Genomic DNA, 14,347 nt, shown 5'->3' with positions numbered 1-14,347 from the left:
TTTAATTAAACTTGAAACAAAGAACAGGAACTAAGCAGGAAATTGAAGTCTATCCTCATAAAGTGCCCCTTCCACCCTCAAGCTTGGGGAAGTTGGATTTGGAGTTCAGCAGGAACAACGGCAGTTACTAGCAGGCTGTATTATCTTTGTTGTGCAGGAATGGATGACTCTGCTTATTTTTTGCCCAAGACTATTCAGCATGAACCATCAAGCATCTTATGTAAGGAATTCGTCACAGAAGTCTTCATTTTACAGTCCCAGGCCTAGAGATAGAATGAAGGTCTTTTCTTTGCATCTATTATTCCAAAAGAATTATAGAAATGTAGATAAAACATAGTGCTAGTCAAGTGGTAGTGGCTCACATATGTAATCCTAGCTACTCAGGAGATCTGATCATATCGGCTCAAAACCAGCAAGAATGCTAGTAGTGGTGGCTCACACCTGTACTCCTAGCTACACAGGAGGATGAGATCTGAGGATCAAGGTTCAAAGCCAGCCCAGCACAAAAGGACCTGACACTCTTATCTCCAATTAATCTGAAGAGCTCAAGGTCAACGCTGAGGCCCAGGGGTAGAGCAGTACCCTTGAGCTGAAGAGCTCAGGGACATTGTCCAGGCCAAGTGCAAGCCCCATAACCCACAAAAAAATTGAAGAGTACATTTGAATGCAAAAGTAGTCACAAAAGAAATGGAGAGCTTATAAAAGACTTCTGCAAAACAAAGGCTAATATAGATCAAATAGAAAACCAAGGGAAGTCTTTCTATTTATGTTCCTCAAATAATCCTGATGCAAAAACTTAACATGTTTCACTTTCTCTATTTCATTTGCAAACATGACACTTGTATTTCTAAGGGTAATAATGTAAACACTTATGCCTTAGGTTATTAAAGTGTAGAAAATGCAAACCCAGGAGTATGGCTTAGTGGTAGAGTGCTTGCTCAGCATGCACGAAGACCCAGGTTTGATTCCTCAGTACCACATACATACATACAAATACTGGAAGTGAAGCTGTGGCTCAAGTGGTAGAGCTCTAGCCTGGAGAAAGCTCAAGCACAGTGCACAGGCACTGAGCTCAAGCCCCAAGCTCAAACCCAAGGACTGGTTTAAAAAAAAAAAAAAAAGTATAGAAAATGCAAACTCAGCATTTGTGGCACCTTTAACCCTAGCTACTGGGAAAGCTAGGATGTAGAGGATCAAGATGGAGACCAGTATGGGCAAACAAGTCTAACAGCTATGTGAAGGCAGTATGGCTAGATGTTAGAACACCAGCTGAGTGAGCAAACAAGTAAGGGCAAGGCCCTCAGTTCAAACTCCAGTAATATAGTACCATCACAGGTCATATATGTGTGTATATATATGTATGCATATATATATACACAAATAAACATGTATATATGAAGCACAGAGTCTATTTACAAATACTACAAAACTTATTTACAAATACAAAACAGGCATTTACATTTAAAATTATGTGGTCTTAAAAATCCTAAAAAGCCACTTAAAGTCAACCTCTATCCTTGATATAGATTTATTTAATATGAAATATGAAAACATATTCTTCAACTCATAGATTATTTACAAAAATAATCAAACTTCATATTGGTTAAAGGTTTTATCAGAAACATGGTAAAAGCCTAGTTTCAGTTTTATTCAACAATAGTTTAATGACTGTATCTATCCATTATACCTGGAGGAAAAGTTTAATATGAGACAAAATATTAAATAGTAGAAAAAGGAAAATAGGAAGTTTTAGAAAGATCATGTAATAGAATAAAATCAAAATTATTAGAACTAATAATCCAATTTATAGATGATATGAACTTAAATATATCAAAAATAGTTTTCTTATATTCCAGAATAAAAGTAAATGTTTTTTAAAAGTCAGGCTAAAGAAGAATCTATAGCAGCACTATAACGTATAAAATATCCAGGTATAATAAAATAAAGAAAGCATGCAAGAACAATTCAAAACTATTTAAAGTTTAAAGGTTGTTGAGAAAATTGAAAACAGGAATTTATTTAAAAAAGAAATTGATACACTAAGTAATACAAATGGCTACCATATACAAGTACATTTTTATATTGCTAGTAATATGCCACACATTTACTGAACAATGAGGTGTTTTCCTTCACAGACTGACATGCTCAGAAAATATTAATATTCAATATTCACATGGAACTACAGGCATTGTAAATGGTACTGTATACAATTAAAATGATTGAAAATTATATGTATACAAATTCCAATTATTCATTCTCTGCATATACTCAATTCTAGGAATTCATTTGATAAATATATTGAACAATGAACTCTATAAAGTATTATAGAACTAAAACCAATCAGCTATTAATTAAGAGCTGATTAAACCTATAAAGATATATCAATTCCATAAAGTACTGTGAATTCTCCGATGTTTAAGTTGCCCTATAAGGTATTTTAAATTTTGTTTATTTTTCATGCTGGTACTAGAGTTTAAACTCAAGGCCTGAGATTCTCACTTAGCTTTTTTGTTTGTGGTTGATGTTCTCTCATTTGAATCACACATCTACTTCCAGATGTATAGTACTTTTTAAGCCTCAAATTAGAAGATCATGTTAGAAGCATTATGCTGTTCATGGCATCATTATGATAAAGATGTACCCATCTACACATCTAGAGATATATGTATTACACTACTAGTAATGATTACCCTGTGTGTGATATGCAAAGTCGCAGAAAGCAGGTAGAAGCAATGATTGCTACCTTAGAAAATTGTGAATATTGATTAAAAAAATGAATGGAAATCTTAAATCAGGTTCCCAAAAAGCAGACAGTGAGGTAAGTATTTGAGTGCAAAAGATTTATAACTGGAACACTTCCAATCTGGTATGAGAGTGAAACAGCAGAAAACAGAATGAAAGAATGCCACATAAGTGTGCGATCTCAGATGAAGACCCACAGTGTAATTTTAGTTTGTTCCTCCAAAGACCTTCCAAAGTATCCGTCATACACCAGAGCTGTCCAGACTCAGGCAAAGAAGCTGAATTTTCCAGACTCTGATGCCTGTCATTCATCAATCCAGAACTTTCTAGCAGAAGAAAGTGCCTTCTTTCTGGTTCTGAAGCCGTGGTAACAACATTCATCCTCAAAGGCAATCTTGAAGAATCAATAGCATAGAAATGTTACCTTTACAATAAAATGTGTGCTTTGTTACAAATGGAAAAAGCAACAGCAGCAAGACTGTTGTCAAAGAAAAACTGAATGCTAGCTAAGTGCAGTGGCTCATGTCTGTAATCCTAGCTACTCAGGAGGCTGAGATCTGTGGATCACTATTCAAAGCCAACCTTGGCACAACAAAAGCACCTGAGACTCTCATCTCCAATTAACCTCTAGGAAAAGGGAAGTTGGGATCTGCTCGAGGGTAGGGCAGTAGCCTTGAGCTGAAGAGCTCAGGTGCTGCGCCAAGGCCCAAGGGTAGGGCAGTATCCTTGAGCTGATGAGCTCAGAGACAGTGCCCAGGCCGAGTTTAAGCCCCATGACCCACAAAAAATCCACCACACAAACAAACAAGCAAAAAAAAACCTGAAATGCTAAAACTCGCCAATTTTGTACAAGAACAAGTATCTACCAAACAATCCCCACAAGCTTCTACTCATATTCTCATCATCTGATTACTAGGAAACCAGGATGAAGGGTATTGGGAAACCTGGAACTTCCCTCTCACACTTGCATCTTTTCAGTCTTTTCAGAGGTTTTCAGGAGGTGAAGGGAATAGAAATCTTGATCCTAACAAAGCCACATGACATGGGTATTGATGTAACGTGAAAGCTACATATAAGCTGGAACACGTGATAAGTAGATTGTAGGCTAAAGTCAAAGCAGAGCTCTAGATGAAGGAAGCTACTCCAAGAATCTATGCATTAAGCTGAGGTTTCTCCCTTGATGTGCATTTCAGAGAAATTCTGTGGCTCATGGGCATCATATTGGGTTTCAACAACGATTACTCAGGAAGATGGTGCTAATCACGGTCTCTACTATCACATCAGTTCTACCAATGAATCTAGAGCTCTGCTGGGTAATTCACCTGATCATCTGCCTAGCTACTCTGTCTCTGTAACCTCTGTTGCTTCTGTGTCCTCACTGGTAACTTGGACTCAGCAGCTAGTCTCCTGTCTCCAGTCCAAGGCTAACGTGAAGGTGATCATAAAATAAAGCATGTAAACTAACAACATTTTATACTATGTTATTTGTCTTATTATAAAAGCTTTAGACACCAAAAAAAGATGACCCCCAAATCTGCGTCAATGAATGATGGAAGACACTTTTGTTTAGAAATGATTTAAACATTTAAAGAATAGGCTGGTATTGAAATATCCCAGTTAAAAATGAATGCTGCATTATAGAAACGTAAATGTTGAGCCTAGCCAGTAAGCTAGAAATTGGGACATAAATTTGGGTTACTAACTCAGGGGAAACAATGAATTCAAGACTATGGAGAAGATGCCTTTGACAACTTCATCTCACTTTCTAGTTGGGTAGCCATATTATTCTCTTCTTCTATCTAGACTACCCAAATGAAAAACTTACTAACACATATTCTATCATTGCCACAAATTACTACCTTAAATGGTTCTTTTTAGTCTCCATTCAGTTATCGTGTAGATCAGCCACTCATTTGAAATTTGCAAATTCACACATGTATACCCACAAAAATAAAAATAGAATGCTGAAACAGAAACCATGCACAGACTGGGCACCAGTGAGTCACACATGTAACACTGGCTACTCAGGAGATGGAGATCTAGAGAAGTTTGAAGTCAACCTGAACAGAAAAGGCCTGGGAGACTTCAATCAACAAGAAAAATGTGGAATTGGATGCATGGCTCAAATTGTAAGTCACCTCCGTGTAGAGTGGCTACTCAGGAGGCTGAGATCTGAGGATCATGGTTCAAAGCCAGCCCTTGCATTAAAGAATGTGAGACTCTTATCTCCAGTTAACCACTAGAAAACTGAAGTGGTGCTGTGGCTGAAGGAGTAGGGTGGTAGCCTTGAGCTGAAGAGCTCAAGGACTACACCCAGACCCAGGGGAAGGGCGGTAGACTTGAGCTGAAGAGCTAAAAGAAATTGCATACATTATGGACATCAATATAAACCACGTTGGATCTTTCCCTCTAAGTCATTGACTCTATTTTTTACATTACTGCTTAGAGTGAATAGTATACATGCTATGCCATTCAAGGTAAATTGATGAGATTTAGAAGCTGTCATTACATAAGATAATTTAAAATCATAGTCTTGTATAAGGAGACTTACGCAAATGTTTTACGGCCTTTGAATCACTTTAGCCAAACGCCAGCAGTATTTCAAATTCAATGTTCATTTTTAAAGACATTTAAGATGTTTAGAGTTGAAATGAACTCCAGTATTACTCTTTATTTTTTCCATTTAGATCATCTCTCTGAAAGTTATGATCAATAGTGATTTTTTCCTCTATAATTCATGGGTCTTAAATGCTAGTTTTATGCTGTTTTGTTTTCTAAAAAATGTAACTGAACTTCTGGATCTTTGATATTAAAAAGTACTTCTGATTTAAATAATCTACATTCCAGTGAGGCATACTAAAATCACTTGCTAGTTTACTGGTTGCTAAACAATATTAATCTGTAATGTTAATTTAATTAAGAGTCAACTCATTTTTTTAAGTTGAGGCAATGACTATATGTTAGTAGTTGTTCAAGGGGGAAAGCCCTGAAAATACCATTTTAATTTAAATGTTATTGATTTTGCTGATTATGTGTTTAGTAAGTACTCATTAATTCCTTTGCTTATTAGACTACATTTTCCTTTTCTACAAGCAAAGATAACACTAATCAGCAGTATAGTGTTTTTATAAATAGACTTCTAACCATATATACCACTTAGGATGCAGTTAATAGCATAAATGCCATGTGAAGGTTTTACTTAAATCAATTGTGTATAAGGAATATTAAAGATTGTACAGTAACTAAGGATTAAATTCATAAATGAAACAGAATTATTGCAATACATTTTCAAAGGAGCTTTTAGAAGTAATATTTCATCTGTTTTAGCATTCAGTAGTGACTTTACCATACAGGTGAAGGGCTAAGCCTGCTGTATGACTCTGCAAGGATGGCACACTCACAGGAGTCCATGCACATGTTTTGTTTGTTTGTTTAGTGTGTGTGTGTGTGTGTGTGTGTGTGTGTGCATTGTTTTGTTTTTGCCAGTCCTGGGGCTTGAACTCAGGACCTGGGCACTGTCCTTGGACATTTTTTTCTCAAGATTAGCACTCTGTCACTTAAGCCACAGTGCCATTTCTGGCTTTTTCGGTATTAGTGGTTCTAGGGGATTGAACCCAGGGCGTCATGCATGCTAGAAGAACATGTTAGCACTTGGCCACGCTCCTGGCCCCCATGTCTTTTCTTTCTTTTCTTTCTTTCTTTCTTTCTTTTCTTTCTTTCTTTCTTTCTTTCTTTCTTTCTTTCTTTCTTTCTTTCTTTCTTTCTTTCTTTCCTTTGTCATTCATAGGGCTTGAACTCTAGGCCTAGGCACCGTCCCTGAGTTCTTCAGCTCAAGCTTAGCACTCTACCACTTGTGCCACAGTGTCACCTCCAGTTCCCTGGTGGTTAACTGGAAGTAAGAATCTCAGGGACTTTTTGTGCCTGGTCTGGCTTTGACCCACAATCCTCAGATCTCAGCATCCTGAGTAGCTTTGATTACAATCCTGAGCCACCAGTGCCGTGCCAACACGCACTCACACTTCTCATTCACATACTTGGACCTGCTCTATTTTTGTTTGCTGCTATGATCTCATTACTTGTTACAGAATAAGTGCAAAGTCTGAGCCCAACAGTGAATAAATATTTATTGTACCTTTACTTTATTTGGGAATAAAATCCTAGCCTTTTAATATCATATTCATTCAAATGTTAATTGAAACATTTATAATGCCTTCTAGTCTTACTGGAAGAATAGGATAGGATAAACTGTGTGAAAGAAACTTGAAAGTGGGTACAATAGGGAAAGATAATGGAGCTTTATTATAATGTGGTCTTAGTTTTAAAAAGTCTCAATTTTCTTTCATAGATCCATATCTCTAAAAAAGGAAAAACTGAAAGATTGATAATTTTAAAAACAACTGTTTAAGATTTTTGAATGATTTCATAAGGCAAAAGGTAATTCTCTCCAACAGCATCTGGGTTAAAATAACAAGTCTTTCTGTTTTAAAACGATATTGCTGTAAAGAAAACAAGATTCCATATTGTATACCGAATATACAACATGATGAATCAAACATCTTGTTGAAGGCTTCTACCTAGATTTTTACAAATTGAAACAAAACAAAATGGAGGTTTTTAGTCTATCTTAATTGTTTATTATATGAAAATCTGTATTACTCACTTTTTACAATTGTCAACCACACTATTATATCTATCACCATTACTAAAAACATCATTCTACCAAATTAAGAAGAGTGAAGAATGGGGCAGGTAGGAGAGGGACAGTTAAGAAATGAGTGAAAACAGTGACATTGATAAAGACATATTCTATTCGTTAACTGCTTTGTTAAGTGGCAACTCTTTTGAATGACTACTTAAAATAATAAAAATTATGAAATAAAAATCAGAGAAGTTGTTGCCCAGTAAAGACTAAAAACACTGAGAAAGGTACTCAAATTTGAAACAACTAAGCATCTTGTAAAACAGTATTATAAAACTGTGTAACAGTACAATAAGTAAGTAAGCTGAAAAAAATAATATCTAACATAGTTTTAAAATATTGCAATTTAAGTTGTAACCATGAGCAAGTAGAAGCTATTGATTCATCTTTTAATTTTATCAAGTCAATAATATAGAAATTAGTTGTTGAACTGTCAGCCCACATATACCTTCAGGATACACAGAGAGAAGCTTCACATGGGTGAATGCTCAAAATCATTTGAGTCATTTTTTTAAGCAGTTTTAAAATAATTGACTTTCAAATCAAGAGATTAAATGCCAGCTTCTAACCAGCAATAATGCTTATGGCTAAGATAGAAATGAGATTCCTCAAAGAAACGCTGACACAGCCCTGGTTATAGGCACTTGAATGTACAACTATAATTCTTTTCTTCAAATCTTACCCAGGAAAGCCTCAGGTAAAGGAATCTGTGGAATATGTAAACAGTTGGAGACAGACCTGGAGGTTTTATAAAATTATCAACCTGTGATACATTTATATCCACCTTTGATTGTTTTCATTACATGACCAAATCATTCTAGATACATTAATTAGCTATTTATTACCTGAAATGTAGCCAATGTATTATAGAAGTATATTCCACAGCATCATGTGTTGCATGACAAAAATCAGTATTTCTTAATTCACTTGATTTTCAAGAGTTGCACATTTTAAGTCAATATAAACTGCTAAAAGATTTTTCAAAAATGTCTCTGCCTTATTTAGTATTCTGTCCAGTAATAAGAAGCAACACCAGGGAGAGGGGGGAGGGGAGGATAGGGAGAAAACAAAGATTTAGAAAGCCTTTCTTTTTCATTCAGAAATTTATTAAGCAGTAAAATACTTTCTCAAGAGGAGATACTTTCCTATGTCAAAGGCATTTTAAATTAGATCAAATAGCACAATCTTAGAATAGTACAATAGAACACAACTTTTATTAGGAAGTATCTGTCTGGGATTTACTTGTCTGACTCTAATTTTCATTTTTAAAATTCAAACTTAATGATACTCAGGCAGAGTTTAGCTTTAAAGCCCAGTTAACTCTGAATCACACCATGATGCAATGGTATTTTTCTCCTCCATATTGTCCAGTACCTAACAGACTACTATTGATCCTACACTGGAAAATGCTGTTTTGATATTTATTGGTCAAGACAAAAGGTAGGAAATTGTGATTTTTGAACGGAAGGTAGTGAAGAGTTATTACTTCTGGTAAACATAATGGACCAATATGAAAATATCAAATTTTAACATAAGCATAATGTCCTTTAAAAATTTGGGCAAGATTATGTCATAGAATGATGATAAACTTAAAACTGGTTATCATAACTGTTATGATAGTGTAGGATTGTAAAACCTTGCTGATTACATCAGTAACTTTTAACTTAGATTTCCTTATTTGAACTCAGCATTTCTATCAGAGCAAAATTAAATTGCAATAAATAATAAGTTTACTTTTATATTATTACAAAATTTTACCTTAAACTGGAGTTAATCATTCATCTAAATTCAAATTTAAACAGTCTGCATTTTGTTCAAAAGTAAAATGATCATTAGGAGTTACAAATAATCACAAAAATCTGTAAGAAATTAATACCTAGGTGAACTCTTCACCTTGGATATTGAGTCGTGAGACATCACATATTTTGTTTTATTAATTCAAAGTACCAAGTTTTCATTAGGTGACAGAATATTCTTATATTGCATACATTATGACAAAAGGATATTGATAAAATAATATAGTCAAGATGGGTGTATTAAAATTTCAAGTGTCTAGTAACTCCATTAACTGGGTTAAGCAAATTAAAAGGCTAGACAATAGCCAAGCAAATTGAGCAAGGACAAGCTGCATGCCTATATCCTTTAGAGGCTGCTTGTAACATTGATCCATTAGGCTTATTGTTTCCTTAGAACTTTCCACAAAATAAGAGAAAAATCAAGTTTTCCTAACAATTTTAAACCTTTGATGATTTCTTTGAATGCAGTTCCCTAAATAAGCAATTTTCATTTTGCTGTAAATAAATCTATTACTAGTTGTAAATGTTTTTTAAAAAAATTAAAGCACAGTCTCAGTCTGGCAATGCAAATAGAAAACAAAAAACAATTTCAATAGTAATTCAAGTGTTCCCCTCCCACTCTAACAAATTAAATATACAGATATGTGTTGCTTTTGGGATTTGACAATGAAATTCACTGTCAGCACAAAAAGGTAGACCTAACACAGAAACTAAGCTGGGTGACAGGTTGAGGTGCCTGACCTGTACTTTTCTGTACCTGCTGGGCTGGGGCATGTGGTGGGTTTGGGGAATGTTTCCATTTGGATCTACCAGGCTCAGCCACACTGCTTTCCTTTCACATCCTCACCCCCTTGTGTTAAAAGGCTGGAGACAGCCTTTCAAGAATGTAGAGAATGTAAACAGCCTTTTATTGTCCAAGAGGATGGCAATGGAAGGCCTGGTGCTTATCACAAGACTGCAGCACCCCACCTCACTTACCATGATAAAGTGTACCAGAAAACAAAATAAAAAACATTACAACCCCAGCACAATCCCAAAATGGATTTGAATTGGACATCACCTTCCTTAAACATGAATTAATCAAGCCATGCTGTCATATTAGAATCTAAATCTAAAAGAAGTATAATCCTTTCCAGATGTATTTCTTGCATCATGTGGGTTGTGCATGGGGGGAGCGGGAATCTAACCTTTCCAATACAAAAGCTGACTGAAGAGTCAACTTCTTTCCCATATATCTCCTAAATATATTTCTTCATCTCTGCAAACAGAGCTTCTGGAGAGGATGCACAGTTTGTGATCACTGAATGGAAAATTAATGAAGTGAGATTCATGAAGACATTCTAAAGACCTCATAGAATCACCTGACTCCCACAGGGCTCACCACACTACTGCTGCTTCCATGAGTCCTTTCCCATTGAAATCCAGACTTAAAAAAAATAGTCAAAGGAAATGATACTAAAGATTAATGTAGCATATATTTCAGATAAATAAAGCTTCAGATGTGAAACTTGTTTTTATATTCTATAGTATACATAGCCAGTCTGTTGCAATTCATTCAAGGACATTTGAGATTATTTTCTTGATGTCACTGAAGAATTTCTTAGTTAATACCTTGCGGGAAAAGTTAAATGTATGCTGTCTCAGGAATGGAGCATGGGACCAATGGCCTTTCTCTTTCACCTTTTAAGAGTCCCTTCTCCAACACATGCAAAATGCGCCAGCCTCCACCATGCCATGATTAATTTCACAGAAAAAAAAATCATAAATTATTTGACTTTTCCTCGCAAGGGAAAGGAAAACACCTTGTTGTTCTGGACTCTTCATTCCGGTTTTATAACAACCTAGAGGTAAGCATGCAAAATCTTAAGTATGTAAAGGGCCAAAGAAACCCTGAATCATGACAGTGATCACTTCATAACTATCTACCCAGGCTGATGCCAAGTGACCAGTAGTAATCACTCACAGACATGGAATGAGCCAAAGCCCTTCCACTTCGACATTTTTACTCAAAAGTTTCCTTCTGAAGTCTTAGGATTTGCCTTGCGTGTAGTCAAGGAGCAGAACATAAAGCCAACAAGTATACATAGGAAGGAGGAGAATGTGGAGCCTTTCCGGGAAATCAGTCAGAGCAGAAAGAGTCGCCCAGTTGTCTGAGATCCCTAAACTACCTTTTATTATCTTTCATCTCCTTCAGCAAGCCGTCCAGACAATGAGAGAGACATTTCCAGGAAAAGGATGCTTAGAGGTGCCCCAGTCAGGGCTCCTTCGTGGAGTTTTGGCATGAAAAGTTACACCTTACATTTGCAGGGAAAACAACACCCTTCTCAGTACCCCGTAGCAAATGCAAAAAGAAAAAAGAATTCCAGATGACACCAAAATGAATCTTTTATCTAAGTTTTCCTCCATCCAGACGTCACTATCCTAGCTCCGATGCTCTGCTTTAGGCATCTGAGCAAAATACTAGGGAGAAAAAAAGGATCACCTATTCTTTTAGTCTGGGTTGAAGGAAAAATCTTCCAGCCCATCCGCATCATATCTTCTACACCCATTCAAGCACTTCCCCATAGCAATCAAATCTTGCTTCCCAGCCACTTTCTTCCTACTTTAACCCAAACGTAAAGTCCCTAACCTAGCCCGCCTCCATGTCCCTTCTATTGGACTCCCCAATTTTTTTTCCCCTCCAACCCCTATGGCCATCCCAAACTCCCTCACTCTGTGCGCCCTTCGTCCCATTTTCCATACATCCACTGGCTCCTCTTCTCAGCCCGCCACCCTCACGATTTTCCCGCCGAAACGCGTGGCCTGCGCGCGGGGCGTGGGGCAGTGGGGCTGGCCCTGCACTCACCAGCTGCAGCAAGCCGGGGACCACGACGAGGGGCAGCGGCCGCAGGCGCATGGTGCCGGCTGGCGCGGCTTTTCAGGAGCTGCGCGCCCTAGCCTGCTTCTGGCTCATCTCCACTTCGGGGGCAGGACTGAGGACACCGGGGACGGAGCGCAGCACTTTCCTCGTGGAATCCTAGAGCTGCGCTGAGCGGTGCAGCGCCGGCTGGGTGGGTGGGTGGGCGGGCGAGGAAAGGGGCGGGAGGGAGGGCAGACGGGAGGTGTCTCTCCAGGCCCCAACGCGAGGGGGCTTGAAAAGTGCGGGTGTGCTAGAGCTACAAACAGTCTGCTCTGGGGTCCAGTGGCACCTGGGACCCGGGTTTGGTGAGGGTCAGAGGGAGCGCAGGGGCCGCTCAGCAGGTGCAGGCGCGGACTCTGAAGCTTTGCTGTAGGGTTCACGCGCAAGGCTATTCTCAGGATCTCGCCGTGCTAGGCTGCTCCCTAGCAGACCTGAGCGCTCGTTGGCCAGCTGGAGTCACGGAGTCCCCACAAAGAAGCGTGTCTCCTCTCTCCTTCTGCGGAAGTAGCTGGAGTCCTGGCCACTGAGGGCTCTCTCACCTGTCCAGGGAGCCTGGCAGAGTTATGGGGCGAGGTGTGGGGGCTGGACAGAAAGGTCGGAGGCCCGTGCCTTGGTGTGGGCAAGAAGGCACCAGAGGCTGCTGATCCGGCTGGATTTCTGGAGTTGGGAAACAATGAGGGCCTCAAGAAGTGGTAGTGGCAGGGCAGTGAGAGAAGCAGCTGGGTTTAGCTGTTCCAGCTTAAGCTGGCTGGGAAACCTTGTAAACAGCCACAAATGTTGGAGAGCTACTGACCTAGGCTGTGGATGCCTTCTGCCCAGGGAGAGGGAGGACTGGTTTAAGCAGAGGAGAGCCCTCTCAGCCTTCCACCAGGGACATTTTGTGTGTGGGGGAATCTTTCGTTCTTGGTGAAGATTCAGACCTCAAGCTCGAGTCCCAACCTCTGTTAACACCTCTCCACTGGAGAGGTCTTCCGAGTACCTGTGTGCGGGACCTCCAGTGGAGGATCAAAGGCAGTGAGGCTCAGGGACCCCAAAATATCCCCGGGAAATGAGAATTCCGCATCATCCATCAACCCAGATACTGGACAGGTAGAAAAACGGAAACTTTAAGGTCCAGAGAGGTAAATGCACTTCTCCAGGGACAGAAGTCTAGACAGCTGCTTCAACAGAAATCTCGAGGTAACACTACTCCTCATGTCTAGAGATATAAACAAAGTTCTTAAGGAAGAAAAACACATTGAGGCAGGGACAGACAATTGCAATTTATTTCTAAGCTTTAGGAAAAATACGACAGAAAGGGCAGTTTGGCGTTGTCATGTGTAGACAAGAGAAAAGTTTCCTCTTACTCCTCAGACTTCAAAATAGGAGGGAGGATTCATAAATTCTTTTAATGACCCTGCTTGAAGCAGAACTTCCTTGGTCTACTATTCTAAAGGTAGGAAGATTGACCTCAGTAGAGAAAGATTCTATTTGTGTTCTTTCTTGTAGCAACATTGCCCAAATGAGGACAGATTGTTCTAGACTGTTCTGGGATCACTGTGCAATTTTAGAAGACTGTGTTCCTGGGGCTATAGGTTGATATTTCTTTAATAAATTTCATCTTCTATATAAGAGAGAGTAACAAGCAAAAGCCATGCTTCTTATGCAACCTATTTGTCAAATGTGAGTTGGTATCTCTAGTGCCTTAAAGCAAACCACACACCCACTCTCTTGCATTTCTTTTGAATTTTTCCTTGAAGCGGACTCAAAAACAAATGAAATTTCCACATTTATAGCTCACTCACTTTGCTCTTGAACCGCACAAAAATGCTCTTTTTATCAAAGCCTGGAGCCTAGTTCTACCTGATCTAGAAAAGCATTGTGTCCTAAAGGCATAAATAAGGTACTTGAAATTATTGGGAGGTATCTGTCTTTGTTGACTTTTCTTGTCTGACTCAATAGATTACCTCAATAGAATTTCATTTTATTGACAGACAACCATAGGAAAACAGCAGGACACTGTGGAAGGATTTGACTCAAAAAAGAAATGTTACTTTGTAGTAAAAGTACAGCTAAGAGGGAAGAAAGGCAAACAGCATTTCAAGCTGCAACATCTTAGCAGATAAAGAGGGTTAGATCCCTTCTCAGTCCAGTAATTTGCAATTCCCTCCTCTCTAACTCTCTGCATGAGAATTGTATAACTTAAACTTATCACAATAACTATGAGAATAA

The 14,347-nt window shown here is 38.4% G+C and overlaps 1 protein-coding gene across 1 annotated transcript in view; it reads right to left on the bottom strand.

Moving 5' to 3' along the window:
• Nxph2 (neurexophilin 2) overlaps window positions 1–12,201 on the bottom strand; it is a 122,150-nt gene extending 109,949 nt beyond the window's left edge. Inside the window, exon 1 of the mRNA XM_090343130.1 lies at window positions 12,083–12,201. Coding sequence (XP_090199256.1) covers window positions 12,083–12,133 — 51 coding nt within the window. The 5' untranslated portion in view covers window positions 12,134–12,201. The remainder of the gene's footprint in view (window positions 1–12,082) is intronic.
• Between the last annotated feature and the right edge of the window lie 2,146 nt (window positions 12,202–14,347).

Source organism: Megascapheus bottae, chromosome 12, assembly GCF_031878675.1.
Source record: "Megascapheus bottae isolate mThoBot1 chromosome 12, mThoBot2.hap1, whole genome shotgun sequence".
In the NCBI taxonomy this organism is placed as follows: domain Eukaryota; kingdom Metazoa; phylum Chordata; class Mammalia; order Rodentia; family Geomyidae; genus Megascapheus; species Megascapheus bottae.
This window is presented reverse-complemented; position numbering and strand designations above follow the sequence as displayed.